Here is a 27,558-nt window from a genome sequence, read left to right on the forward strand (position 1 = left end):
TCTAGGTTGCTTAACATAAAAAAANNNGAAAAAGTGCAATGATGGAAATTAATGATATGGCATGATATGGTTAAGTTTTTAAAAAATGGCATTCAAAGTGTGAAGGTAGCTTCATTAAATAAAAACACTTCAACTCTCTATGAAAAAGAAAAAAAATATATATTTTTCCTCACAGAGACTGAAAGCAATCCTAACTTAAGAGTATACATCTCATATTAATGGGACTTGGAGATAAAGAAAAAAGTTCCATGAAGGGCAAGGACTTTCTTACTTTAAAAGCGGAAACAGTAATTTAAGACTCCTTTAAATGAAATAGCTGTCACAGATTTCATTACTATTCTTCATAAAACTAATAAGGCATGTAAGTGACTAAAAGTCCCACTACCTAAAGCTAGAGACACATTTCACTGTTGTGTTTGCTCAGATCAATAGCTATATTACCTGTGCTTTTTTTTTTTTTTTTTTTTTTTAATTATTAATTTTAATAATTTTTTTTTTTTTTTTTTTTTTTTTTTGCTGTTTTACATAATATACACATTTTAAAAAGGATCCCAAGAAATATGTTGTAGTTATACAAATATGCTAGAAATATGCATTAGAAGTGTGGAACAAGCACATTTTGTTCAGACTAATGAAATTAGCAACTTTAGGGCGCAGTCCAGGAGTCCAGCTATCTGTACAAAGAACTCCCGCACATTCATTAGAAGTCTGGTTTGGATTCAGGATGATTTCCATACAGATGAGTTATGTATTTCTATCTCATAAGAAACTGTCACTATAGAAAAAAAAAAAAAAACAGGAAAAAAGGAAGGAAAACTAACAGCACAGTGCAGTGGCTAAATTCTGGCTCTTGCTCACCCCTCATTTATCCTGTGACAGCATTGGTGGGCCTACCGGAATTCCTATGTAACAGCACTATCCAAATTCCACTGCAATCCATGGGAGGCTTTCTAGCGTCTTACTTAGCATTGGATCATCACTACACACTGGATCAAATTTGGCTAGATATCTGTTGATCACACCATGTTCTATCATTTGGTTTCAACATTTGACAGATATTAATAAATACTGGGAAAAAAAACACAATACAAAAAGAAAAAAAAGAAAAAAACCCATTTTACTCGTTTTTTACATTTAGTAGATGRTACTTAAATTCCATAGACATGAAAGTAATTTTAAACTTCACCTTCAAAAGTTTGCCTTTTTCAATATTTTATAAAAAAATGTTCCAAGATACCATTTCAGATGAGAGAGTTATCACAGAACGTAAAGATTATATGTAAGGGCTTAATGCTTTTCCCAACAAAGATGGTAGCCAACCTCTTTTTAACTCCAGTGAGAGAAGAGTCAGCTGAGAACGTTTCATGTTCCTAATTTCAAATCTCATTTGTAATAAAAGAGTCAATAGTTTGGCATATACTATGCCTTTGTGATTTGACTTCTATCAATAACTATTCCTAGCCACAAGAGAAATATTTGTTTAGGCAATATATTTGTATAGTTTCACAAAACTATGTTGAAGAGAGATGCGTGTGTATATGTGTCTTTGTGTGTACGTATGCATACTTATGAGTTTGGGATGATTTCCTTAAAATACTTAACTTCACTTTTACATTATTATCTTACATTTCAAAATGTACAGACACCCAGTGTTTTTTTTTAACAACATATACAGGTGAGTTCATAGAGCTTTATAAAAGATTTTGTGATTCCAAATTAAAAACCATAGAAATATAATCAAAATAATGGAGAGTGATTTATACTTTTGATAGTACATAGCGTTCATTCTGGTAATATTGACAGCTGCATCTTTGGCATTGAAAATTCATTACAACTTTTAGACAAAATGTTGTTGCTCACAGCTTTTTTTTTAAAAAACAAGAAAAACAGGATTGACCAAAATACGAATATTGGGAAGTACTATTAAAGGTTTATTTTATTTTTGTTTTTTAGCAAGGATAGCTTAGGAACCCTGAATTACCTTCTCACTTTAGTGTATGGTGTAGACTGTATGAATCCATTTAAAAATCAACTAAATTGTACCACATTTTTTCGGAAAATTATATATAATATAATATATATATATTTTATATTTATTTAGAAGCTTTGAAATAGTACAGTAAACACTTTGCAACACGGTGTATAAACTACAGAATGTCTTTGATAATTTTGTGGGTCTTCAGATTAACAACATTTTTATGACCCACAGGTGAAAAGAACATGATCACAATCTCTCTTGTAAAGTTGGAATAGTTTGGGGAACACTTGATCACACAAAAATAATATAAAACAGTCAAGTTTAAAACAGTGATATTGCATTTATAATGCACATTTCTTTTATCTGTACGATTGGCTTCTTGTGGTGAATATAAACATCTAAAGGGCTCAGTGACATTTTGGAGAGAGAAAGATAATATAGTGCTGTAAACAGGCACACACTGATCAGAGAGGCAAGATCAGTTGCCTCTGAAGTTTCTACAGTTCTACACATTTCAACTCATTTCTCAGGCCTGCTGAGAGCAAYTAGGTCCTATTGGTGGCCATGATGTCTCCAACAGCACACAAATCCTTCAGTTACACAGAACTGGATGGCCAAGATAATGAAGTTGAAAGTTGATGCTTTTTGTTGGTCGACTTTTGTGCAAATCATGCTGCTTCAGGTAAGTCCTGTAGAAGTGACTAGCATATCCTTTTCCGTGCTGTGGGAAAGAAAGAAAGACACTTCTGAGAAAAAAAAAAAAATCAGTCTCCAACACTTTGTAGGCTTAGTATTTCTTAGAGTGTAGAGAAACAATCAAAACTTGTCACAGATTGTCGCTTAAAATTCCCATTGTAGCAGAGCTTAATGTTGATTCACTTCTTAGAGAAAAGTCTTTCTGAGGTTTGATAGTCGGAAAACCAAACTTCACATGCTGTTTTATTATTCTGTCTAACATGTCATCGGAAGTGTTCCAGTGTGCGCATAYAGAATCAGTGTAACAGAGCAAATATTCAGACTTGCAGGTTCAATATTAATGGAATTTCAACGCCTATTTTCTCCTAGTTCATCTTGTTATTTGTAGCAAAATCTAAAATTCCCCAAAGATTCAGAAGCTGGTTTTCCTTCCCTTTCAAAGTGAACCATTATCCTCCTCATCAACTGACCCTTTAGTCTGGTTTGACAAAGAGATGAAAAAATGGTGCGTTAGTGTTACAATTCAAACTTCAGCATTTACTGTCATGCTGTAAATTAACTCATGTTACACAGATGAAGAAGGTCAATGCATTAGCAAAACCCATATCCTAATCCATCAGCTGTGGCAGCTGTATTACTTCAAGACACTGGCTATTTTAAGGGCAATTGGGAGCACAAGTAACAAATGATTTGTACCAGGATTCAGAAAGACCCTGGGTTAAATCCTGACCTCAGTAACACGAAAGTGAGACAAGGAACTGGCCAACTTGTTTAAGTATTATTATTGTTGTTGTTTACTAAAAGCTGTAGTAATAAAATATGAAGTTTTATCTTAGCTTCAAATCAACTAAATCCCTATCTGAACTTCAGTATATTGCTAGGCATGAAGTGTTAAAGCTGAAATAGGAGGAGTCTTCCTAACTTTATAATGAATGCTCAAACCAAGCTATTTTTATACACATGTTGATGTTTGCCTTCCAACACACAAATATAACCAATCTCCTTTCCATTTAACCTAAGTATATATGTTAGCTATACTTAGTGCATATTCACTAGTAAACATATGAAATGTTTCTACTGTAGCATAGTGAAGTCAGATTACAGGAAAATATGTTAACATGGGCGTTGTATGTTCAACATACAATTGCCAGATCTAATTAAAATTAAAAATAAAACTACATATAAAGTTATGTTTTCSATATTTCAATTGTTAATAAAATTACTAACAGATTTAAAGGATTTTTAAAAACGTCAACAAGCTATTTTTATAGCATTTTAGTTAAGCTTAATATGASACCAGAATCTTCCTGATCTTTTGATGCACATCAATCATGTTTTTAAATAATACAAGAAACAATCATTCAGCTAATAATAATAACAAGATCTGTATTTGATCCTTAACGTGGTGGTCGGTAACTAAGAATTGCAATTCTCTTGTAAATAAGTACAGTAGTCCAGAYTGTTCTCTGCCACTGAGGAACTCACTCATACTACAGTACAAATATAGTAGGATGTTCCAGGGATAAAACTATTCAGTTATGCAGCAGAGGCAATTGTTGTTTTCATGCAGCACTACTTTCCTTCTACTTTCGTCTGATACTATGCGTTTGTGCTCTTGASTTGGCACTCAAGGTACACAGTAAGATGTGTCATTTCTTTCAGATAAGACAGATATTGAGTAACTGGTTGCAATTAGTCTTTTGCCAAGCAAATTAGTACATGTTTGCATTTTTAAACTTTAATTAATGTGCTTACATTATGAAACAATCAGGCCATTTTATAGCAATAACTAAGTACAACATGTTAGGGTCCAGAACACCTGCAACTCACACCACCTATAAAAATCCTTATCCCAAATCCTAAAATAGCTTCTGTCAACATGCAAAATACATCATATTTCAGAGGCAAGTTTTGTCCTCCTTGGTTGTTCCCCCGCACCATCCCTTTGGTACATACACAGAAATTTCTGTGCAAATAATCTCTCCAAGTCTTTACCAGTGTCCCTCTTTTTACAGATGGGGAATATAAATCAGAGAGGTTAAATGGAAAGGAGGATGGACTAATGTTTAAAACAGGAATAGATGTCAGAACTCATGATTTCCTGCCCTCTAAGTAAACTTGAAAAAGAAATACTAAGCCTCTCTGTGTCACAATTTCTCCATCTGTAAAATGGGAATAATATTGCTTACCTAGCTCCTAGAGGTGCAGGAAGGTTTAAGTCACTATTCTTTATAATCCACTTTGAGATCCAGAGATGGAAAGCGCTATAGAAATGGAAGTATCAGAGTCAGTGCAAGAGCTGGAACAAAACCACCATAGTTCCTGGTGCCTATTTCTCCTCTTAGATCACAGCTCTCTTTTTTTTTCATCTCTATTTTATTCCCCATTCCAAATTCTCAAACCAAGTACATAGGGAAACGTCCAGTCTGTGTGAGGATGGGTTTTCATAACAAGTAGTTTCATAATTCTATTAATATAATCATACTGTTTGTCYATTTATTTTTATAGTCTTTGAGGTGATCAAAATGGTTAAATAATCACCACAAGCATTCCAGTTTAAGTTATTAGGGTACATAATTTATAATGCACTGGCTATTGCTCCTTTTCCAAAGGTCTTACACAAAGGTTTTTAGTGTTACAATGAGAGCACTTAATGTATAAAATTTTAAAGGAATTTCAAAAAAATGTGAAGAGAATATAGCAAATACATATTAAGATTCATTTGTCTCTCAGTACACGTAAGTAAGCTTCCCGTTCACAGTGGTGAGTTAGCTCTATGCAGATTGATGACAGACAGACGAAGAGGTCAGTGGTACCAGAAAAAGTAATGAAAAACACTAACATAAGAAATACAGAAAATAAAACATGCAGTAATTAGTAAGATGCTAGCTTATGAATCAGAAATAAATGGAAAAWAGTGTAAAATATCACCTCTTCAAAACATATGCACGCAATAAACCTTCCTCTCACCCTCTCACGTTGTTTTGAATCATCCTTTTCCATYCAAACTTAAGGTCTGACCTTACAGCCATGAATGCAGTCGTATCTATTTTCTCTCCTGGCAAACTCCAGAAAGGGTAGCCTGTACTTCAAGACCTTCTAATTCTCTGAATAGAAGAAACATTCTCCTGCCAGCTCATCTAACTCTGACAGGGAGAAGGCCCTCTGCTTCCCTTCACAGCTGGCAACCAAAGCAGYAAAAGATAATGCTTGCTACACCTAAAGGAGTATATAACTCTTGTTTTTACCCTATACTATGTCTAGGAGCTCCATAAATTCCCTTGGCATTGCATCTGCTGCAACGGAATGGCTACAGAATTCCCCCAAATGCCAGCAATCTGAGGATCCATCCAAACCCACAAATAATCAACTCTCCCAAGAACGCAGAATGTCACACACTRCTGATGTTATAGAAATATTACCAATCCTGCTTCATTTAGGAGAAAGACTCTTCAACTGRAAAAAAAAAAATAGCCTTTAAATCAGAGAGCGCTATACAGCAAGTGAAAAGGGGAAAAAAATCAGTACATAAACTGTCAGCTTGCAGTTTCAGATCCAAATTCTGTAAGTTAGTGCAAAGATCCAATATTTGTMTTCATATGGAATTTCAGACATGCTGCTATGAAACCATCCAATTCATTAAGATTTTTTTCTTCTGTGTACTCTCTAAAAAAATTGTGCATCACAGTATCATGTTTATGAAGATCAGGTTGTTCCCATGCAACACTGCAACTGATAAAAGAATACAAAAGGCTGCAATCTCCTTGCATTCCACTCAGAGAGAGCCCAGCTATGCAGGCTTTACAGTGAATACCTTTCACTTGAAGTGAACAATAATTTAAATAGGAATTAATTACTGCAAATACATTATGTCAATGTTGGTTTTAAATTTGCATTATTAATTCTGATTCTCCTCATGTTTTTATGGTTTGCTTTACAGTGTATRTATTAACTAGAGCAGACGAAATATTACTCTCATCTAAGTCAGGCTGACTTTGACAGGCCAGGGATAACTCAAGTGACCACCAACAGACTGCAAGTTCAGTATTATTGTTTTAACTCAGCCCAGTTCATTARAGAACATCATTTAAGCAGTGACAGAAGATACCCTACATGAAATAGCTGGGCTGTTTCAATGCAACTGTAATTCAGTTATTGATGACTATATTTTTGGACAGAGGGCAATGAGTGAATGGGAGTGCAGAGTAAACTGCCATAATGCCCTCAGCCTTTGTAGTGGTGTATCCAGGTAAAGGGTGAGACACACTGCTGGGGCTGAGGGATATACGATGGGGAAGAAGACACTACTGACACCCATATTCTGTGCATAAAAAAACATTCCAGTGCAATTTTTTTTTTTAATGAATGATTACTTAAAGAAGTATTGCTAATAATATTTATGAAAACTGCATTAAAGGCATCTGAAATAGTTTTAATAGGAGATTGTCTTATCCAGTTCTATAAGCATTGATAAGCAAATATGGTATTTTTCTCAAGTATCTTTCATCAAGTAGTTTAGGAGAAATTTACTTTTTTTCTTTCAAGACTAAGAGATTTTGGGTTTCATATCTGTGTATTCAGTAGAGCGCACTTGGACAAAATATTTTGTGTCCCCAATAYCCACATTATGTTTTAGAAACTATATGTGGTTTTGTTAACTCTACATTATATCATACAGTTGACGAAAGGAAGGTGGGGATTAGTTTTGCACCTCAAAGAAAAAAAAGAAAAAACAACCAACCCTTAATGCCAGTGAATCTATTCACACTGGCAGCCATTATGTACCTTCAAATACATGCACATAAAGTACGCGATGGGTTTGCAGGCTTTGCTCTGTCACCCAGAAAGTTAGATAAAAATGATGCCACTTCCTGTCGGGCATTTACTGGCCTCAGACAAGCAGAAGGCAGGAGAAGCTCCCACATATACACACGCAAGTCCCACCGAGGCAGATTTTTTCCCTTAATAAATACACGAAATTCAGYAGGACTTCAATGTTCTTTTGGGGATCTGCAAAATCTAAAATGTATATATATTTTTCTAAAAGGATCTAGCAACATTTGGACAGGTTGTGCAGTTACCCAATTTAACCTAAAAATCAAAATAAAATGTGAGCATTTGGTCTTCAGGCTGTGAATAAACAGAGTAGGACAAAATGCAGAAGTTTAATAATTGCTGCAATGATTTTTTTTTCCAGAAAGTAGACTTGCTTTTATCTAAATAAATCTACAGACCACTAGCAATTRTTCCTTTCTTTGAGAATTCATTTTTACTTCCAGAACAAAGGTGATTATATCAGCCATCTTTCCTATAACATAAATAACAACCACATATATCATCCTTTCCTTTCGTCTTGCATTAAGTGCATAATGCATTTCCCTGCCYATAGTCATTTAAAGCAGTGTAAGAGTCACTTCTCTGCAGGCAAATCAAAATTTGATAGTGGACACTGCACTGAACATAAGCTATTGAACATGACGAATAGTGTTACCTTCTCTCCGGAAAGGGGAAAAGCGCTTTGCCCTTTTGCACATCTTTAAGTGCAAAGTGTCATTTTTCAAATTTGAGTAGCGTAGAATTCTGTATCAACAACTTATGCAGATTATCACTCTTTAAAAACAAGTATATTGATCAAATTTTTGACTGATACATATTGCCACTTACATTAGCTTCACTTCAGCTTCTGAAAATATACGCTCCATAAAAGTATTTTTCTATTTGTAATATGTTTTTGATGCTTGGGGCTCAAGTGCTTCCATCAGTTCTTTGARCATGTCTTGGTTGATATTTTTCATATGACAAGTAAGGCTACGTGATGCAAGTGTTGACACATCACAACAGCCACTGTATAACTGCCAACCTGCAGTAATGTTTTTTTGGTGTTATGGAGTGCTCTGAGATTTGTATTCTACCTGACCTTAGATGATCCTCTGAAAAAAATGAATTTCACCTCGTAAGAATAAGTATTCAAGTCCCAGTTTATGCAAGTAAAACCAGTATCTCTTTCTGTTTAGGACTATCCTTAAGCATATGCTAACCTTAAGCAGTGGCCTTAATCAACATATGCTTTACACTGAACATGTGATTAAGAGGAATTCTCTTTCAAATCAAGTTGTGGCTGTTTGTTGCCGATGTTCTGTAGCACATACGATACTTCTATGTGTATCTGATTTTCTGTACTAAATGCTGACAATTGTTTTAAGCTGCCAGGAACAGCCCAGTGGCATAGTATATGTCAGCTTTGATTTATCGCTGATTGCCATTACTTACTACAGAAACAATGCTTTTCAGTTACTGCTATTCAGTATAGGAAGGGCTAAGTTATACAATAGAGTACTATAAAAATATGAAAGCTGGTTTTCCCACAAGACAGACTAAGCAGAAGCAAGCATTTTCTATGTTATTATAACCCTAGTATCTACCTGAAAATACTAGAGATAATGACATCATCACAGACAGAATCACAGAGTATTTCTCATCAGAAGAGTTCTTAGAATTATGTACGGTATTAGGACTAAGTAACTCCTAAATCATTCCTGATGCTCAGACTGAGCACTGAACATGTCCTCTAGGAATATTTCCAAAATCTCCCTCAGCAACTTATTCTAATTGCATACCTGTTCTAATAACAAACTCACATTCTTCCTATTTCATCTTAAGCTACTAATTTCAGTACTATCCCTATCAATACCAGCATTTGATTCTTCTGTGTTTGTAGGTAACTATCATTTCTTCTCTTCGATTTTTTCTTCTTCCTCTATTTACTCTTTTTTCAAAATAATTCAACATTTTACTGTACTCTTCTGAAATCTACCAATATACAYCTCCTTAAGCTGACAAGCCTGAAAATGAACATGTCAGTTTGAGAGCTAACCAATGCAAAACACACTAAATGCTGGATACACTGTGACTTAAAATTTTCAGTGCCCTGGGGAGAAGAGGAGGGRTATGAACCAGTCCTCCTACATTGCTCCTTAGTGCCCAAGTTCCTTGTAGAGTCAAGGCAGAAACCGACATACAAGTCACTGTYTGCTGACCTTCAGAAGTGCCCAAATTAATCATACTGAGTTGGGTCTAAAATAATTAGATTTAGTTATCCTTACATTAAGTAAAATGTGTTACAGGATCAGATCAGCATTGCACAGTATTGCCACCCAATTTTTCTTAGCCCTGATGTTTTTTCACCACATCATCCTTCTCTCAGTGGCATTATGATCTTGGTAGGTATTTTCCCTTTCCTTTTGTGAACATTTTGTTTTCCTTAAGTAAAGTACTTTACTTCATTTTTCATGAGTAGCATACATTCAGATTTCTGATAGTCTTTTCCAGTTTAATCAAGATACCGTTATTATTTAAGTGTATCATAAAATTCTTGCAGTTCTTCCACAACTTCTCTTCTCCCCAAAAATATGTATTATTGGCTCAGTTTATATCTGTAAAAAAATGAGCCCATTAGAATTCTTTGTCCCTTTGGGTAGCTAGAATGGAATGATTCATGTTCACATTATTAAAATTTCTTAGTTGAATCCAGCCATACACTGGTGCAATATAGCATGGCCTATATTGAAACTGCCTTCAAGAATGGTTCCTGGCCCATATTCTAACATCCACACCATGCCCAGGACTTATTAGGGAAGAGTTAGTTGACACAAGCTAAAGGCACACCAAGGAGTATAAAAGTACAGACCATAGTATTCCAGTGCTGGGAAGGATTCTGTTTAATTTATTAGAAGCAACRCAGTCATATCAGACACAAAACAAGTATAAAATATGTAACACTCGATCTCAAGAAGATCAGGAAAAAAGTTACTACTGTGTTTCATTTGTGAGCAAGAATTTTAGATCCCACTTCCTATCTATACCCGCAGCTATGTTAAATTGTCATCTAAATGACGATTTGAAAATAGATTGATGYCAAATTAAAGCAAAACAGATAACTAAAACAGTCAAAGTGTCAGAATTTGACTCGACAAGATGAATCCACAATACCAGCAACTATAAATTCCTTATGAATAAAGAGAGTCTGCATTGAAGCAGTTTCATAATGAATCCTTTTCCAGTGCTGAATGCAGCCATGATGCTGARGGTGAAAAGATAAGTCAGAGGACTCAGGTCACTTGCTTATATAAGAGTCTGTCACCCCCACAACTTCTCCGGTGAATCTACTCCTGCTATTTATCTAGCCTGCATCCACTTTTTTTCTAATCCACATTACTCCTTATTTGACATTTTCACAGGTAAATAACAACATTTACACATATTATAGATTTACATGTATGCAAGAAATGCAAATTTACTCTTGCAACTCATAYATTCACATAATTTTCAGGCAGAATTTATGAAGTAAGTTCTGAAGATTTGCTTTACCATGTCCACAATACTTTCTTCAACCAATAAGGAGTGTTATCCTATCAAAGAGATTGAATTATCTTAGCATAGTTTGGATTTCCAGTGAATCCACATTGCTTAGTATTCATCATATTTAGTCCTTCCAACAATTTAGTAGGCATCAAAGTTGAATTTTGTATTCGAATTGCCCACACCTTCTATTTTGTATTCGAATTGCCCACACCTTCTATTTCCTTTGTTATAAGAAGGTACCAAATGCATCATTTTGCACTCATTTTTTCTGACTTTACTGTATCACGTTTCTGAAATGAATTAAATATATTGACAGCTACTTCACAGCAGCAGTGATCCTACTGCTAGCATGAAACTTAATTCTCAGTGGCTAGTGTACAAATAGAACTGTTTACAGGCTTGCCGGATAAAGAACAACACTAATCTCTATAGCACACTTGTCTAAACATGGATAGATAAATGCAGTTCCTTCTCTTATTGTCTATTTGTTGCATTATTTAAATAGCCCCCTCATTTTTTTCCCTCCTTGGTTCAAGAAAAAAAAAAAAAAAAAAAAAAAAAAAAAAAAGAAGCCCTTAAAGTGGGGAAATGGAAACAAAAATTCAGAGTTACTGCATGAAGCAGAACAGCTAGACACAAGAATAATTTCCTCTGCTGTGCAGAGGAAGGTAAGAGGCCATCAGAGAGGAAAAGGGCCTTGTGCACAGAAACCCAAGATCAGGCACTCATTTGAGTTTCCAGCTCCTGACTATCTCAGTAAAGAGGCTTGTAATGTAAGAATAGCATTTACGTATACTGAATAGAAGTTGCCTATCAAAACTAAGTAACTTCAGTGTCTTTCAGATTTAAACATCTCATTGCTTTCTGAAGAGCCTCATGTCTATAAGTGACAAAAATACTTTTGACATAGGATTTAATTATAAAACAAGAGGCATACTGGAATTTTAAACTAGTCTAATGCAAAATAACTACTAAAGTTTCAAGCAGTCTTTCTATCAATTTCTTTAGTATTCCACTGGTAGGATTCCAGAAGACACTATTTCATTTTTAAAGAAAATCTTCCAGAAACAGCATACTCAGGGTAGACATTATCATTCTCAAAATTGACATAAATGAATAATTATAAAACTAGTTTGAGATAACTAGATATATAAGCCTTCTATGTGTTCCCATCAGAACTGGGAAATACAGGCTTTTACAGCTGTTGGGGAGTGGGTGGGAATAGTTTTGATTATATTTTTAAAATAAACTAAAAATATAATTTTTCATTTCAAAATTGAAATTAATCTTTTCAGTTATTTTCTTTCACTATAGTTGCAAAGTGCGCTGGAGTCTTCCTGGGCAAAAGATGCTATGCAAAGCTAGTAACTGGCACTTTTTTTTTCCCATCAGTATTTTGATTAATATTGGGTACTATGTGTTCCATCTAAGATCACAATTACAAAAGGAGATTCAAGCAAATCTCTTAATCTGCTTAAATACAGCAGCTAACATTTCTGACTTGAAATTAAAAGTTTTCAAAAAAATTAAAATAGTATAATTTATAGGTTTTATTGGACTACAGCCAAACTATCTTTGCATTTTTATATGCTGCTTTCTAAATCTGCCTTTTGAATTACCCATTTCCTTTTTATTATTGCAATAGTACTCTATGTATTCATTCCTTTTGAGTGATAGCTGCAAGAGGAATACTTTTAGATGAACAATGCAAACCAGTCATGAACGTGAGATAAAAATACTTCTCAGAAGTTACRCAATAATCATTGAACAGTGAATCATCATGAATGGTTTATTCAAGATCAAACCCTACCTACAGTAATGAGTAAAAATACAACATAGCCTTGCTATATACCCTTATCATATCTTAATTTCTATTACTTGCTTGAGTTTTCTTTTAGTTTTTAGCTTAATGTACCTGATAGAGATCATGTATCGGGACTGACAAATTTGAAGTGTAAGTATCTCTCTCTCTCAGTATTCCAGGCACAGTTATTAGCAAAAACAGGAATGTTCAATCAGATTTTGTTGAAAAGGACAACTACACAATTAGGTTTCTTAGCATTAGATTCCCACTCAGCTTTCTTTTTCACTGAGCAATTTTGTCATTCTCATTTCTACAGAAATGAGGCCTGTACCCTGTCACAGAGAAATTCCAGTACATAAGTCAAAGTACCACTGTCTAACAGAACATGAAGAATATTTAGCTTTGCAGATCATTTTTTAATTTGAAGGATACTATTAAGAATATTTGTGAGCACAGAACTCTACTCTTTAAAAATGCATAAATCGTTTCCGGAAAAAGGCTTTTACTATCCATTGATCATTTGTTTATTCACACCTATAAACATTACACTTCAGTGCAATTTTTTTCAATCCAGTAAACTATTTTCTTTCTTCAGACCCCCCAAGATTTCTAAGATGTACATGCAACTTATTGCTAATTTGTTTGCTTTTGTTTACATGCACATTTACCTCAACTATGTGCGAAAATCATRGATTGAGTTTAAAATGATTAATGAAAGGACCAGCCAGCTCACAGCTTTACTTGATTTGTTCAGAAATCCGATGAACTAATTTTAAAAGCAAAAATGTAGACAGGCCTTATTTTTAAAAATTCATCAAGGACCCTTTCAAAATAACATTTATGAGAAAGTAACGCTACAACGTCTGTCACAGCTGTGATAGAACTATGTAAATAATTTCCAGAAATGAGATGCAACTAAAGTGTACAAAGGTGCACTAAATGAACAAAACTGTTGTTTATTTAACCTCTCCTCAAACAGTATTCTTGCTTTAAAATGTTTTCATAGATTTACATTAAGTGTAAGCTGAAAATGTTCAGTTCCCGCCACAAAGCAATAGGCCTTTGAAATCCTAAATACATTAAAATAACCCCAAAAAAATCCATACCTTCATATGCACTTTTTTTTTTGTTCCTTTGAAAAACAACTAAAGGATTGAGACACTTCCTGTCTTGATATAAAAATGTGGAACATTTTTCTCATCTAGGTCATTTATTCTAAACTAATTCATGGGATCAATAATGATCACAAGTTAAACTATTCTTTATGGTAGCTCTGTCGTACATTTGAAATAAATTAACGGTCCAATTCCTAAACATTCAACGGTGCCAAGACTTTTGAAAGCTTTTTAATTTTATTTGTAAACCAAATTGACTTAGGTGTGTCAAGTTGTGTCAAGGTGCCAAAGATTTTGTGGAACTAGAACCTCAGGCTGCATCTGTATTTTCAATACTGCCTTGGAGGCTTTTGTTCAGATCCAAGTGCAGCCTGCCTGATCGCATACAGACCTTCATCCTACTGCTACTGTGGAGCGGGCTGATGGATATCCAGGCTAAGAAACAGGCACAAGGTGGAGTTGAGCTTCATTTGAATATTTTGTGTGGTACAGACAAGGCTCATTCAAGCCATCTGGCTCTGCAAGCTCAAACCCAGAACTAAGTACATCTGTCAAAGGTCATGTAGATATTTAGCATTCAAGCCATATAAATCAAAATAGGTGAAGAAAACGATTGTATTTAACTTTACCTTGCTTAGACTGCTTACTCTTTGAGGAAGGGACCAGTTTATTTTATATTTATACCATGCCTCATGTAATAAAATCCTGATTCATACATAAAACATGTTGCTAGTGCTGGCAATAATCAGCATAATGATATTGCTTCATCAGTGATGATGTAGCTTAATGCTCGTCTATCTTTCTGTAGAAGGTGCAGCAGAGTTAATGAGGAAGCTGCTTTTGAACACAATTGTTATTCCTCATTAGCCCCTTGCATAGATGCTGTTATTCTGTGTAGAAAACTGTGCCTTTATGTAGTTTGTTTTAACWTGTTTCCAAGGTAGATTAAGCTACACCAAAGCCATTTTTAGAGAAAAATAAGCATTTCCCCCATAGAAAGTTAAGGTACTATGGCAATGTCTGGCTGTTTTGTATATAAACAAATCCTAACCTCTTGCTAGGAAGAAAAACAATTCTACACTAATGTCAGTGCATRGATTTTAGGAAAGCTCAAAAATATTTTAAGAAGAAATACATACATAGAATGATCTACATGAAAAAAAAAAGAAAAAGATTTTTAAAGCTGAGTCTTATCGTCAGTTGTAGACTGATACAGTACCAAGATAGATTTAATGGTGCTATTCCCCTGTTATCATCTGAGGACCTGGTCCAAATATTAGAAATAGACAAGTATCAGACTGATCAGATATTCATTGTGAAGACTCTCTCTATAACATACCCTACAGAATGTAGTTTCACAGAATTTGATTCCTGGATTGTGGTTTTTGGCCATTATAGTAAAAATACTTACAAAAATAGTGGCTACAACAACCTCCACTGAGTGACAAATGGTTAGCATCTTTTTTAGAAAAAGTAAGAATTGTTCAAAAGCTACTTTTTCTCAGTGTTATTTCACTTATTTTCTCCAGTTAAGTTCAGAATCCCTTTTATATTTTGTGAACATTCAAGTCATCACAAGAATCAATTTCTTAACTGTTTGCAAAACGTCGATGTCCAAATCACATGGATGAATAAGAAGAAAACAAGTGTAAAATATGCAGTTAAAAGAATATACAAGTTAGAAAAATCCCAGAGTCACCCTGAGAAAACTATTTTCAAAAACCCTGTCATTTATCAATCCTATGATAACTGTATAACTTGCATTCTTAATAAATGCTTTTAATGTACATTAAACCATTTAAAAACATTCATAAAATATATTATTTAAATACATACAGCTCTGTGCTTGGCCCCAGAATAACATACAGAATATCTACATTAATATGGAAATTGGCCCAATGGTTTAGATATGTAAGGCAAAAATTTAATCATGGGACATAGRCCCATTTGATTTTGAGGATCTGCATCTTTCGCATTATCACACTTTGTAATATAGCAGAAGATGTTTTTGTTTATCCATATGACTTGATTTTTAGGGAAACAAAACCTCTAAATCTCCACTATTAAACTCCTAATTTCAATCATATCCCATAACCATGAGTTTGACAGATTAATGTATTATTTTGTTAAATGCRTATCATCTTATCAAATCTGTATTACCTTATTAGTTCATGAGCTGGTTGTCCTTCAACTGTTTTGTTGCCTTGCTGCTTTCTTTTTATTCAAAATGGCAAATGAAGGTACCCAGCTTACCTTCTCCACTTTCATTCACGCTTCTGTTTACTTCATGTCCCTGTCACAGTTTCTAAGTTAATTAGTGCTAAGCTTTGAATGTATCTTTGCAGAGAGGTATTTTCAATTCCCTGTTTTCTGTTTTTCAGTTTCTGTTGTTATGCTATGCATTTCTAAGAAATGAATAGACTGGCTAGAACACAATGATACCATCTGTATAATGACTTTATAATATTATTTTTAGTGTATTCCATTCCTTTCTTCCACCTGAAATTTCACTTCCTATTTGCTAACTCTGTGCATTGGGGGACACTTTTCAGGGAATTGTTCCATGATCTTTTTTCTCATGAATACAGGAATTGTTCCAATTTCTCATGATAATAATGCATTACCTCCCCAGTTTAGCTTTTCTAAAGTTCCTCACTGAACAAGTCCATTGGAAAACAGTGCACGGATCACCAAGTAGGCACAAACGAACAGATACACACTCACATAGCACAGTAAAAGCTCCATATAAAGCTACCAGTTTCATTCGTAACTGCTGCACCAATGGCACTGTTTGAGCTAGGAAGCTCTCCTAGCGATTTCACTGTGCTGATGCTGCTCTGTGACCTGCAACTCCAGAACAAGCCAGGCCAGAAGCAGACTGGATTTTCAGGACCATATTTCACTGCACAATGTGGACATACATAGTCTCTTACAGATTTGATTGAGCTAAATAGTTTTGTGTCATCTGCAAATACTGCTCCTTGTTTTCACTCCCTTTTCTAGATAATTAATGTTCTAAACTCTATCAGCTTTCAGATTGAATCTCAGGGAGCTCTAATTCTGCTAAAACGATACATTTATGTTTACRATTTTTTCTGTCTCAGATACTCAGAATCTAGTAATGCTTTAACCTGTGACAACACTTGCTTATGTCTGTAACTTCAAAGGCTTTTTTATCAGTTCAAATACACAGTATTGATTAATTTTCATCATCTCTATAAGAATTCTAATAGACTGAAGATCTGTTCAATTTTCCTGTACAGATGCCAGCTATCACGTTTCTAAAACCTTTCAGTGATAATTTTAAGCCTTGTGCTATACTCTCTCACAGGTCTTTAAAAGTACCTTTTTAAATGATAAACAACTTCTGACATTCTTTGGTCACTAACTTTTCTTCAAAACCAAATATTACAAACACGCGTGGATTAGTCTTATTTGTTTGAGTCAGTTATTAAAAAATAACTTCTTCTGTGACTTAATCTCATGTTTATAAAAGGTCATCTGGGATGGTCATTCTTTCTCCCACTCTCTCWTCGACAAAAGACCAATGCACAGAAACTACTTAGCCTCTACGCAATGTCCTTGTCCACACTACTTGCAGCTTAAGAGATCCACCAACTGGGCTTACTACATTAAATATCGCAAAAATTGTCTATATTTATTCTTATGCCTTTGACACTCGCTTTAAGAAGTTCCTCTTACGTCTCCTAATTTCTGTCTTGAAGYTTACTTGCTAGATCTTACGATTTTTTTCTGATAGTTGTACTTAGTATCTCTATTTTTTTAATAAAGACCTGTTAAGTTCAAATAGCCTTTGTATCCTGCAATATACTGTTCTTTGCTACTGTTCTCTTTTTCCTCTTGCCCTGTTCACTGAACACGTTATTAGTAAGGGATTATTTACTCATTACTAAAAGTGTTGTGTTCATTTTCTTTTCCTTGTTGCTGTTATTTACTATAAAATTTTAATCTAAAATTTTACTAAAGGAAATATTAAGTAAGAGAGAATAGAAGAAAGAAATATTACCCTTGGCTATGTGGTAGTTTTAGCTTTGAGGTCGAAAGAAATAAAGTAAAACTAAATCTGAATTCTCAAGTATGGATTATGTAACACCACCCATTGATACTATTTTGTCTACTGCCAATGTTTTACCTCCAGTATTTTATGCACTGAGACCAGAAAAATAAAACATGGACCATGTATAAAGARATTGTTCAACAAAAATACTAGCTGAATAAAATGTAAGACCCCTAAATTATAAATAAAACAAATACATGTTTCTTTGTTATTTGAAATAAAACTGCCAAGCCTAGAACAAAACCACAGAACCACTACAATGGCAGTTCTAAACACCGGAGATCATCATCATTCTACTGTACCTAGTACATCAGACCACTCTTCTGACTAGCCTGTCAAGGCTCAGAAACTCAAAAATTTTAACTGAAGTTATAAAGATGAAATTAGTACTGCTAGATTATTAGTTAGGCCAAAGAACATTTCTTAGCCTACACAAGGTATAGCTGTTTGTTTCAAGTGTTTTTCTCTCTTAAGGGAAAAAAAAAAAAAAGCCTTACACATCTCAGAAGTCAAAATTTACAAGCTTTCAGTAAATCAAATCTAAAGGCTGGCATGGTTTGAACACCCCTCTGAAGCACTGAAATACCTGGACAGAGCTAATTGAGATAACAAGATAACACAGATGTGTGCTGAAAATGATCTTTCATAACATAACTGAAAATCATCTTTCTTCACAACTACATGTTTTAGAAATTAAAAACAAATAAATAAATATCACCCACAGCAATTTATTTCTTTTCCTTATCTTCTGTCCTGAGAGACTACTGTTGCTTTAGAAAAAGTCAGTATTGCAATGTTAATATCCTTGGCTTATTTGGATGAGATAAGCACCAYAAACTCTTGAAGTCAAGGAGATTAAAGGCTCTAAAAAAATACAAAAGGCTAGTAAACAGAATGAAAAACATACTAGCTCTAAGTATTACTCAAGGGTTCTACATCTGTCTCACAATCCAAAATGAACTATGAAGGTCTTTTTGAAATCTGTCACATACTTYTGTGCCACCCAGCCACTGTCAAAAGGTGACTAAAGAAAGAGGTAAGATTTCTGAACGAGACAGAAGGCACTTAGTAGCATTGAGAAAAGTCAATACKGTGCTAGCTGAAAGATGATCAGACTGAAGGCAGAAAGTTCCTTCTTCCCTCCAAATCCTTAATGTTAGCTATGTAAATAGTTACTTTAATATAATACACATACTGATTATTCATGAGATACTGCTCAGTAACATAAAGAATCTTCTAAGATAGTTGAAAGAAAAAGTTTTCTTGACTTAGTTTTATTCTTAAAATTGTTAGTCTAGCCATGTCTGTTTACATTGCTTATCCAAACAAACTTTGAAAATAATCTAGCTTTAGAAAATAAAATTGAACAATTCCTCCCCACACAACACTACCAGCTGATACTGTTTTGTTGACAGTCACATCACACTAACAAGAATCAAGRTCTTGTCTTTTTTTTAAAAGGCACTGCACAATGCCTTCATCACTGGTGCCAAAATCCAAGGGAAGCCATTTTCCTCATTGCTTCTAAAATTGCATCTGTATCATTCCTGCTATGAATAGTAGAAAGAGCTAACTTTTATTCCCGCAAAGGGAACACTCTCATACAGCCTTTGGAAGAGTACTTACTCAAATACGGTGGTTTGTAAGGCGCTCGTGTATTAGACAGCAGTCCATCCAACTCCTTCCTCTCCAGAGTGTTGTGAAGGGCCTTCTCTTTGCCAAAGGTGGAGAAGGACCTTTCTGCCCCAGGCTGGGCTTCTGGTGTTTCAAACACTTCAGTGTCTGGAACGGAGTCCATGCCAGGTACGTGCAGATTGCTGCGGTAATCTGCAGCTTGGCGTCCATCAGATGGAACAAAGGAAGGCATCCAGCACCGATCTGAGTGGCCCAGTGCTTTACATTCCTCCGTGCAGTTGGAGAAGAGATCCATGCCTGCAAGCATGAGAAAAAGAAGAAACTAGAGATATAAGCTTCAGCGTCATGAATGGCTGCTGACAGATAAAAAAGACCATGCCAAGAGGGGACAGAAGTGGGAAGAGAAATCTTGTAAGAACTTTTTCCACTACCTTCATCTCAATAAAGTATCTGTCCAGTCTTCATAATTCAATGACACCATCTAATAAGCACATATAAATACCTGAATGTCACACAATAAAAAAAAAATAAATAAAAAAAAAAAATCACAGGAAGGGTATTAATGATTCCATCACACAGTCTCTTGCAGAGCTTTCTGTTTTAGAGCCCATTCAAGTAAGGATTAATTCAACTTGCAGGTGATGGCTGTGGTTCAGCAGTTGAAGATAATTGTTTAAGATCATGAAGGAAATTTAATTTAAACATATCTCTGACCAAAGAAATGAAATGCCCTGATGGAGGAATTTTAGATTTCGTTTATGAAAACGAAACAGTGTTTCCTGTAAAGGAACCATCTGTGCATACATTATTACACAGATAGAGCCTGTATTAAAAGTAGCTCTTACAAAGTAGAAACCCAGGTTTTAAGTGATCAGGATGACTTAATAAATTGTTTCATCATTCTTTCAGAGATAATTTTCATTGCTACCACAGCAGTCCTTACTATCATCAAGCCACTCAAATAACAAAACAGAATCCTATAGTAAATTACTGTAATTAGTGGTACTAAGGTAGCTTTAGTCCGACGTAACATTGCAGTGGATACTACTGACAAAATTGTTAATGCTTCCGCGGTATCATCAGCACACACTTGTCCCTGCCAAAAAAAAAAAAAAAAAAAAAAAAAAAAACACATTCGCTTACGAATCCTTTAGTGTATTAGGATTTCAAATGACAAGCAATGCTTCCATTGACAACTTCCACATTGGTGTTCCAACAAAGTATTTCCTGACAATAATTCACTAAGTTGTTAGATTAGACTTGTTTTGAGAGAAATTGTATATTAAATCTTTGGTGTAGGGTAAAATAAATACTAACATCCCCAAGTTGATATTCAACAGTATATAGAAGAGCAGAACAGTAAAGAAATACCCTCGTCTTGTACTTATGAAGATAATTGGATGTCTTATTGGACTGAACTAAATCTGTTACAACTACTGCGTTCACAAGCATTGCATTACAATTATGAAAAAAGCCACAACTCGCAAGAGAAACAGAAAAAAAAAAATCAGTGTCTGTAATAAGGTTCATGTAATGTAGCTCATTCACCAGTCAACTCTGTAAAGAACTTGATTAGCTTGATATCTAATGTGAAGATTACTATTAAGAATTCTACCACTATTCTGAATCATAATTTGATTTATGTTAGTAATATTTATGTGTCATCTCACACTACAGAAAACAATCTCTTCAGCAAACAGGAAATTTCTCTGACTTATCAACAAGTGCTTAAAAACCGAWAGCAGTCACTTAGGCAAACAGAAAAGCAAAAAAATGAAAAAAAGCTTTTTATCTCAGATTAATGTCACTTTATGATGACTTTTTAGTTTTAAATTAAGTAACATACAATGCTAGGTCCAGTTTTGATTATAACCTTGCACTGATAATTGGTATGCAGAAGTCTGGAAATAAATTACTGATCAGTGGACTGTTGAAGAATGCAAACGTGAACTGCAGATACGATGAAGGAATAAGATAAAGAATGGCATGCAAGACATACAAATAGCATAGCTTTAAATTTCATGATGGTAGCATCTATCACTGAAAGGAGATCAAATGCTGAAAAGAAAGGTTTACAAGCAGGCTTCCAAGAAAGAAATGAATATAGAGCAATGCTTATAAAATGCTGTGTGCRTGTTTGTGTGTGTGTGCCATATGTATAAAACTATCTGAATAAAAACCTTTTATGCAAGAAAAGATGCATTTTATAATTCAAGCATTTTTGCTTTTCAGAAAATTCAAATGATAGTTAACATAAAACATTTTTTTCACTTTTTGGATTTCCTAGCAAAATTGCACGTAAACAAGCAATAGCCTTATCTTTAATAGGAAAACAATTACAGTTACATTTCACTAAGAGTGTTTCAATGACTGTACTCATTTAATGTTTCCTGACTTGAAAGGGAGCAGGAGAAAGACAAAAACTTGTGGATAAATATTAAATTATATTATTTTGCCAGTGGAGAAGAAGAATTCAAGATATTTATTCAAGGATAAACCCATATTTTTCTTCATGTATTTTTATTGCTCCTGGAAAATTATCCTCTATTTTGGTTTCRTATCAGTTGCGAAACTGCAAAATGTGTCTATTCAAATATTATTTTTTAGTTCCCTTCTGAATTACGCTTGTCTACTGCAGTGCACTGAATAGTATTATATAACAGCTTATTATAAAAGAGATGTTACAGCCACCATAGATCAGGATTTTGCATAAACAAATTAATGAAAGTTGGGGATATAAAATGTAAGCTTGTATGACAAACTTTTGTCCCCTTTGAAGAACAGGGGAACTTYTAAAACAAGATTGAAAATCTGAAGTACAATATCCACTGCTGGAACACACARCTAGCATGTACACGCCTGTTTCGGAATAGAACAAAATGTTCAGAGAGGACTAGGCTGGATTCTACTCCTACTTGAGTCAAYTGTAACATTCCCAAAGAGTTTAATGGATGCACAATCAAGCCCTTGGTCTTAATATCTTGAGAGAAAAATAAATTCAAATTAGCACCCTGATTTTAAGATCCCTGGGCACTTAACGTGTATTTTCATTAACTATGATACGGATGCTGGCTATTCTTCCTCCCCYCTTTTTTTGTTTTGTTTTACTATGGCTGATATATCATTCTGTTTTAATTGAAAAATATTCAAAAAAGGGGGGGGGGAGGGAAGAAGATTTTTTCTATTTTCCAAGAAGAAAGGATATATTATGGTAAAGGAAGTAAGATATCCAGCACAGGACTCCTTCATACGCCAAGAATCATATTCTTGATTTATAACAGAAGAAAGCTTCAGCAGTATAACACTTCCATCTCACCTCTCTCATAAATCTGTTTTTTATATATATAGTCTTTTTGAATTAAACTATCCATCATAATTGCTAATCTATATTAAAGAAAAATGCTTTACATTTTTCATTTAGTTATCATATTAGACTTTGCATGCAGAAAAACTGAGATTTTAAATGTGACTGAATTATGAATTTCAAATGTCCTCAGAGTACTGAAGTGCTGGAAAATGGTAAGCACTGCACTAATCTAAACACAGTATACATATAAAAGCTCATGGCAAAGGCAATCAGTTCATTACTAATCTTCCTTCGTTCAAGTCTTATTACTAGATAGGCCAGTAGGCAAYGTGACTTTGCAGATTCTGAAGAAAAATAACCCCTTGCTCCCCCCYCAACCAAAAACTAGGAAAGGAGTTAAAGATTAATTTTTATATTTGTATCTCARCTTCTCAAATGCAGGTGGTTTGAACAAGATACTTAGTATTGTTTCATTTCTAAAGCATATTCCTAATTTGTTTCCTTTTCATATTTCAAAAKGAGAAATATCAAAATTTCTGTGTGCATGAATTTAATTGATTTGAAAAACTGCTCTGATCAAAGAGAAAATCAGGCCTAAAATATTTTTTTTTAAAAAAWTTATTCTTTCTTAACTTACTTATAGGAGAACAGCTGCACACCAAACCTTTAGACTAATGAGTGAACATGTTCAGATGTATTACTGAATAAATAAAGTAATATGATGACAAAATATTTTCATAATATTATTACTGATTTCCCCCTCCCTCCTCARTGTGTGCCATTTTCTTCACAACTTTGGCTTTTGTTTAGAATTAAGTGGCATTTGTCATTTCTCCTGTGGTAGCTTTCTAATGATTAGATGRGAGACAAGTGTGACTTAGGGAACTAGGACTCCTGTTCAGAGTTCCATTACTCGATCAACCACTCATTTGGCTAGATGAKCAAGTATGAGTAACTATGAGCAAGTTACTCATTTCCCCGTGATTCATGTTTTCTGTCTACTAATGAGAATAATGATTTTAACCTCCGTTGCAGAACACTAACTACTGAAGAAAATGGACTTTCTATGAAACAGAGTTATCATTCCTTCTTACTAAGTAATCGGTGTGCTGCCTTGGATAAAACAGACTTCATCTGCATGAGAACATGAATAAAGACTTAAACATCTTCAATATTCAACTCTTCCAAATCTCAACTTCAAAGTCCTATCTGGACCACTGAGATGCAAACATTCTTAAGTATGCAGCCCAAAGGAGAAAGAAAAAAAAAACCCTCAGCTAGAGTCAAAGCACTTCTCTAAGCCATTTTTATGTTCATTCTCATTTTATCTGAGACAGACTCTTAGCCCAGGTGATCTTCAAAACAGGATTTAGCTGTCACTCTACTTAGGCTCAGAAGAAATACTGTTTTTCTCTGTCCCTTTATCATTAGTTTTTTTTCTTTTGACTTACCAGATTTTTCTTCTCATGAAGACTGAAATATTGTGGCCCTTACACATCTCAGCAGTAATGTATACTAACCATCTTGGTTTTTACTACAACTGTACAGGTGTGAAGTAATGTTTCAACCTGTGCCTTTTTACTACCCTGCAACTCCCTTCATAAAGCTCATCAGTCTAAAGACTTTAGCCTATCACAGATGTAAACTGCCCAATATTGCACTGAGTAGGTTATAATATAGGTTGACTCATTTTAGAGTACATACATTACAGAACATTTATTTATCTTCACATTTAAGATATTCCTTCCTTAAGCATATCTGAGTGACCATGCCAATTCAGCAAAAAAAGGTGAAACAGAAATAGTATTAGGAAGTCTGCATGTTTGGAGTGAGAAAGCAGAGTAACTAGTGACCAACCATATGAAAAWAAGTTGATGGCCTGAGTCCAAATCTTAAGAGACAGGTGTCTAACCATACGAATTAAACATATCCACRTGTAGAGTATTAATTGGCACCCAAGTTGGCAATTTCAGAAGAGAAGCCAAGAATTTAATCAACCACAGAAAATAAACCTACTTCATGCTTAGGAATGACTCCTACAGAATGATTGAAATACAATGCGATAATGATAGGTAGTAGTGTTGTATTAGTTGTATTTGTTCTAGAACAACAACAAAAACAGCTTTTGTCCCCAAAAATCTTCAGACAGAAAAAGGCACTAAATAAGTAGGGCACCAGTCTCAGGTTTGAGAAACCCTTTCCTCTGTCTGTCAAAAACTTCTCATTTGACCTTAGGAAAACCATTTTCTGGAAAGTTCAGATTCCTACCCCAGTCAATGAAATGCCTAGTCAACTCACAAAAATTAAGCTCCTGAGCACTTTTGAAATCCCATTACTTGCCATTCCCCACCAAATGCAGATGACAAGTTTTCTAGTTCATGAATATTAAGATAGGTAAGTAGGTAGATAGTTATGAGGAATTCAGGTGCCACTTTAATAGGAGTAACATGAATCCCTTACATATAAGCATTCAGTACAAACACTTTTCAAGCTGTGATTAAATCACTATTAAGAAAGTACATTCTGTAAAAAGGGAACTAGATTCTTATTTCAAAATGTAACAATGTATTTTATGGTAGCTACAACAGCTCAGTTTAGAATTCTTCCTAAATTGTCGTACGGGATAAGTCTATGACACAGTAATACATTTTCATCCTGCATATTTTCCTTCCCAAATAATAATTCACCATGACTTTGACAGTCAGCTTAACTAACAATGGACTACTACAGAATAGCTTCTCGTATGCCATCAGACTATTTGCTGGTGACAAAAAGACATGCACAGAAAAATGAAAAGATGTTTCRCAAGCAGAACATGTTGCTGATGAAAACTGGCAAGGGGTATGTTTCATTTGACAATGTGAATTGTCCATTAAATATTACCGGAAAAAAATACAATGCTTTTGAAAACTAATATGCTGCTGCATGGTGTCAGGTGACCACTTGAAAAAAAATGGTCCAGCATTTTGCCATGTTATAATGGCACTGAAAAGGCACTCCCTCAGACATTTCCTCTAGCCATTCAAGATCAAACAAGATTTACTCTCATCTTTTCATAAAATTTAATGTCAAATACTAAKAACAAGAGTGAAGTTTTCATATCAAAATCACTTCCTTGTCATCACTGACRTCAAAAGGCACATTGTTTGCATCATGACAGCAAGGTTCAGCACAAAAATTACTGTACTTCCCCAAAATTAGAGCAGTTTCTTTAGAGATTTCTATTTAATTATCTATTTGAAACTAATGTTTAAAAATTGTTCATGCAAATTACCCTCACAGTACTGCAATAATATACTAAATTTTAAAGACCTGTGTGTTTGAGGTTTCAGTTCAAACTGTTAATTATGAATAGACCAAATCTAACCATCAGCTTTCATTAATTCATATGTAATTTCCATTTAAGATACAGAAGCCCATAAATCACATCAGATTCTTAAATGATTTGAGATTATTTTAAAAGTATGGAATAATTTCTTTTTCCTATTTCAATAATATAGAAATAATAAAGAATTTACCTGGCTAAGAACTAATGTAAATTCTGAGAATAGTTCCAAAGTTCTTATCTGAGAAAGACCATTTTAGAAATGAAGAGAAAGAATAAAGAGGAAAAAACARTAACAGCAATGGATGCTTCTGAAATAAAATAGATTTCAGCTGATACAGAACCATATGATTCTATTCCTACCATCAGTCAAATCCAGCCCCTTCTGCAGATATTTATTCTTTTCTCTCCTGTTTGGTTTTTATGGTTCATTATGTTGAGGGACTGAACTGATTGAAATGTTCACCGAGATGACTGCTGCAGTAAAATGAGTAAAAGAAAAAATGTAACATGGAGGGGGCAGGAGAAGAGGGAGCTTTTTATAACTCAGTAGCACTGACTGCTGCATCAGAAACAGTGCAAAAGAATGGGTGGGGGGAGAGGCTAAATACATGGCTTTTTAAGACAACAATAAATCATACGCCATATATAGGCCAAAAAATGAAAGAGGCTCTGTGTTCCGATGTAAACTTCTGGCAAGATGTGGTTTGTTGTCAGGTTCCCAGACACAAAATAGACACTCTGTTCACTTAGCATGAAGCCCTGCAAGAAGCAGGGAGCTCCGGAGACTCTTGGCTCTTCTCAAGTCTCATTAGGTCTGCATATTAATGACTTGCAGCAATATAAAGGGGCCCTGTAGCAGCCTCATTTTCCCCTGGCGCCGGGTTTCCCATCATTAAGGGGACAGTGACTATAGCAGCAAGAAAATAGAGGATGTTAACAGACCAAGTGGGTGAGACAGCTCTGGATGACAGTACTGAGCCCCTTACTCTGACATCTTTTAAGATGGGATCAGGAAAAGACAGGATGGAGGACTGGAGAAATTCAGCCATCATTTTGTGCAGTAATTTCATAGCAAATCCCTCTATGTGACACAGCACAGAAGGAAAAAGGGGTAAGAAATCACTGTATTGAATCAGGACATACCAAACCTTCAGAGACTGTGGTAGGGAAGAACACAAAAGCATTTCTGGCTAAGACAGTGTGAGGGTGAGAAGGAATTGTAATGCACAGACACTAAACAAATGTCCCTTTTCAAA

General features: G+C 34.6%; 1 protein-coding gene across 4 annotated transcripts in view; it reads right to left on the reverse strand.

The window, feature by feature from the left end:
- Window positions 1-1,098: 1,098 nt before the first annotated feature.
- Window positions 1,099-27,558, reverse strand: part of PCDH10 (protocadherin 10) — a 32,863-nt gene continuing 6,403 nt past the window's right edge. Inside the window, exons 4-6 of one of the 4 annotated variants that reach the window (XM_085317985.1) lie at window positions 19,659-19,964; window positions 4,864-4,938; window positions 2,674-2,699 (exon numbers count right to left, since the gene is read on the reverse strand). In XM_085317985.1, the coding sequence (XP_085174111.1) occupies window positions 4,904-4,938; window positions 19,659-19,964 (341 nt within the window). In that variant the 3' untranslated portion in view covers window positions 2,674-2,699; window positions 4,864-4,903. The other 3 variants (XM_085317992.1, XM_085318001.1, XM_085318007.1) reach the window with 3 other exon arrangements.

Source organism: Rhea americana, unplaced genomic scaffold, assembly GCF_003343005.1.
Source record: "Rhea americana isolate MKP2758 unplaced genomic scaffold, rheAme1 scaffold_116, whole genome shotgun sequence".
In the NCBI taxonomy this organism is placed as follows: Eukaryota; Metazoa; Chordata; class Aves; order Rheiformes; family Rheidae; genus Rhea; species Rhea americana.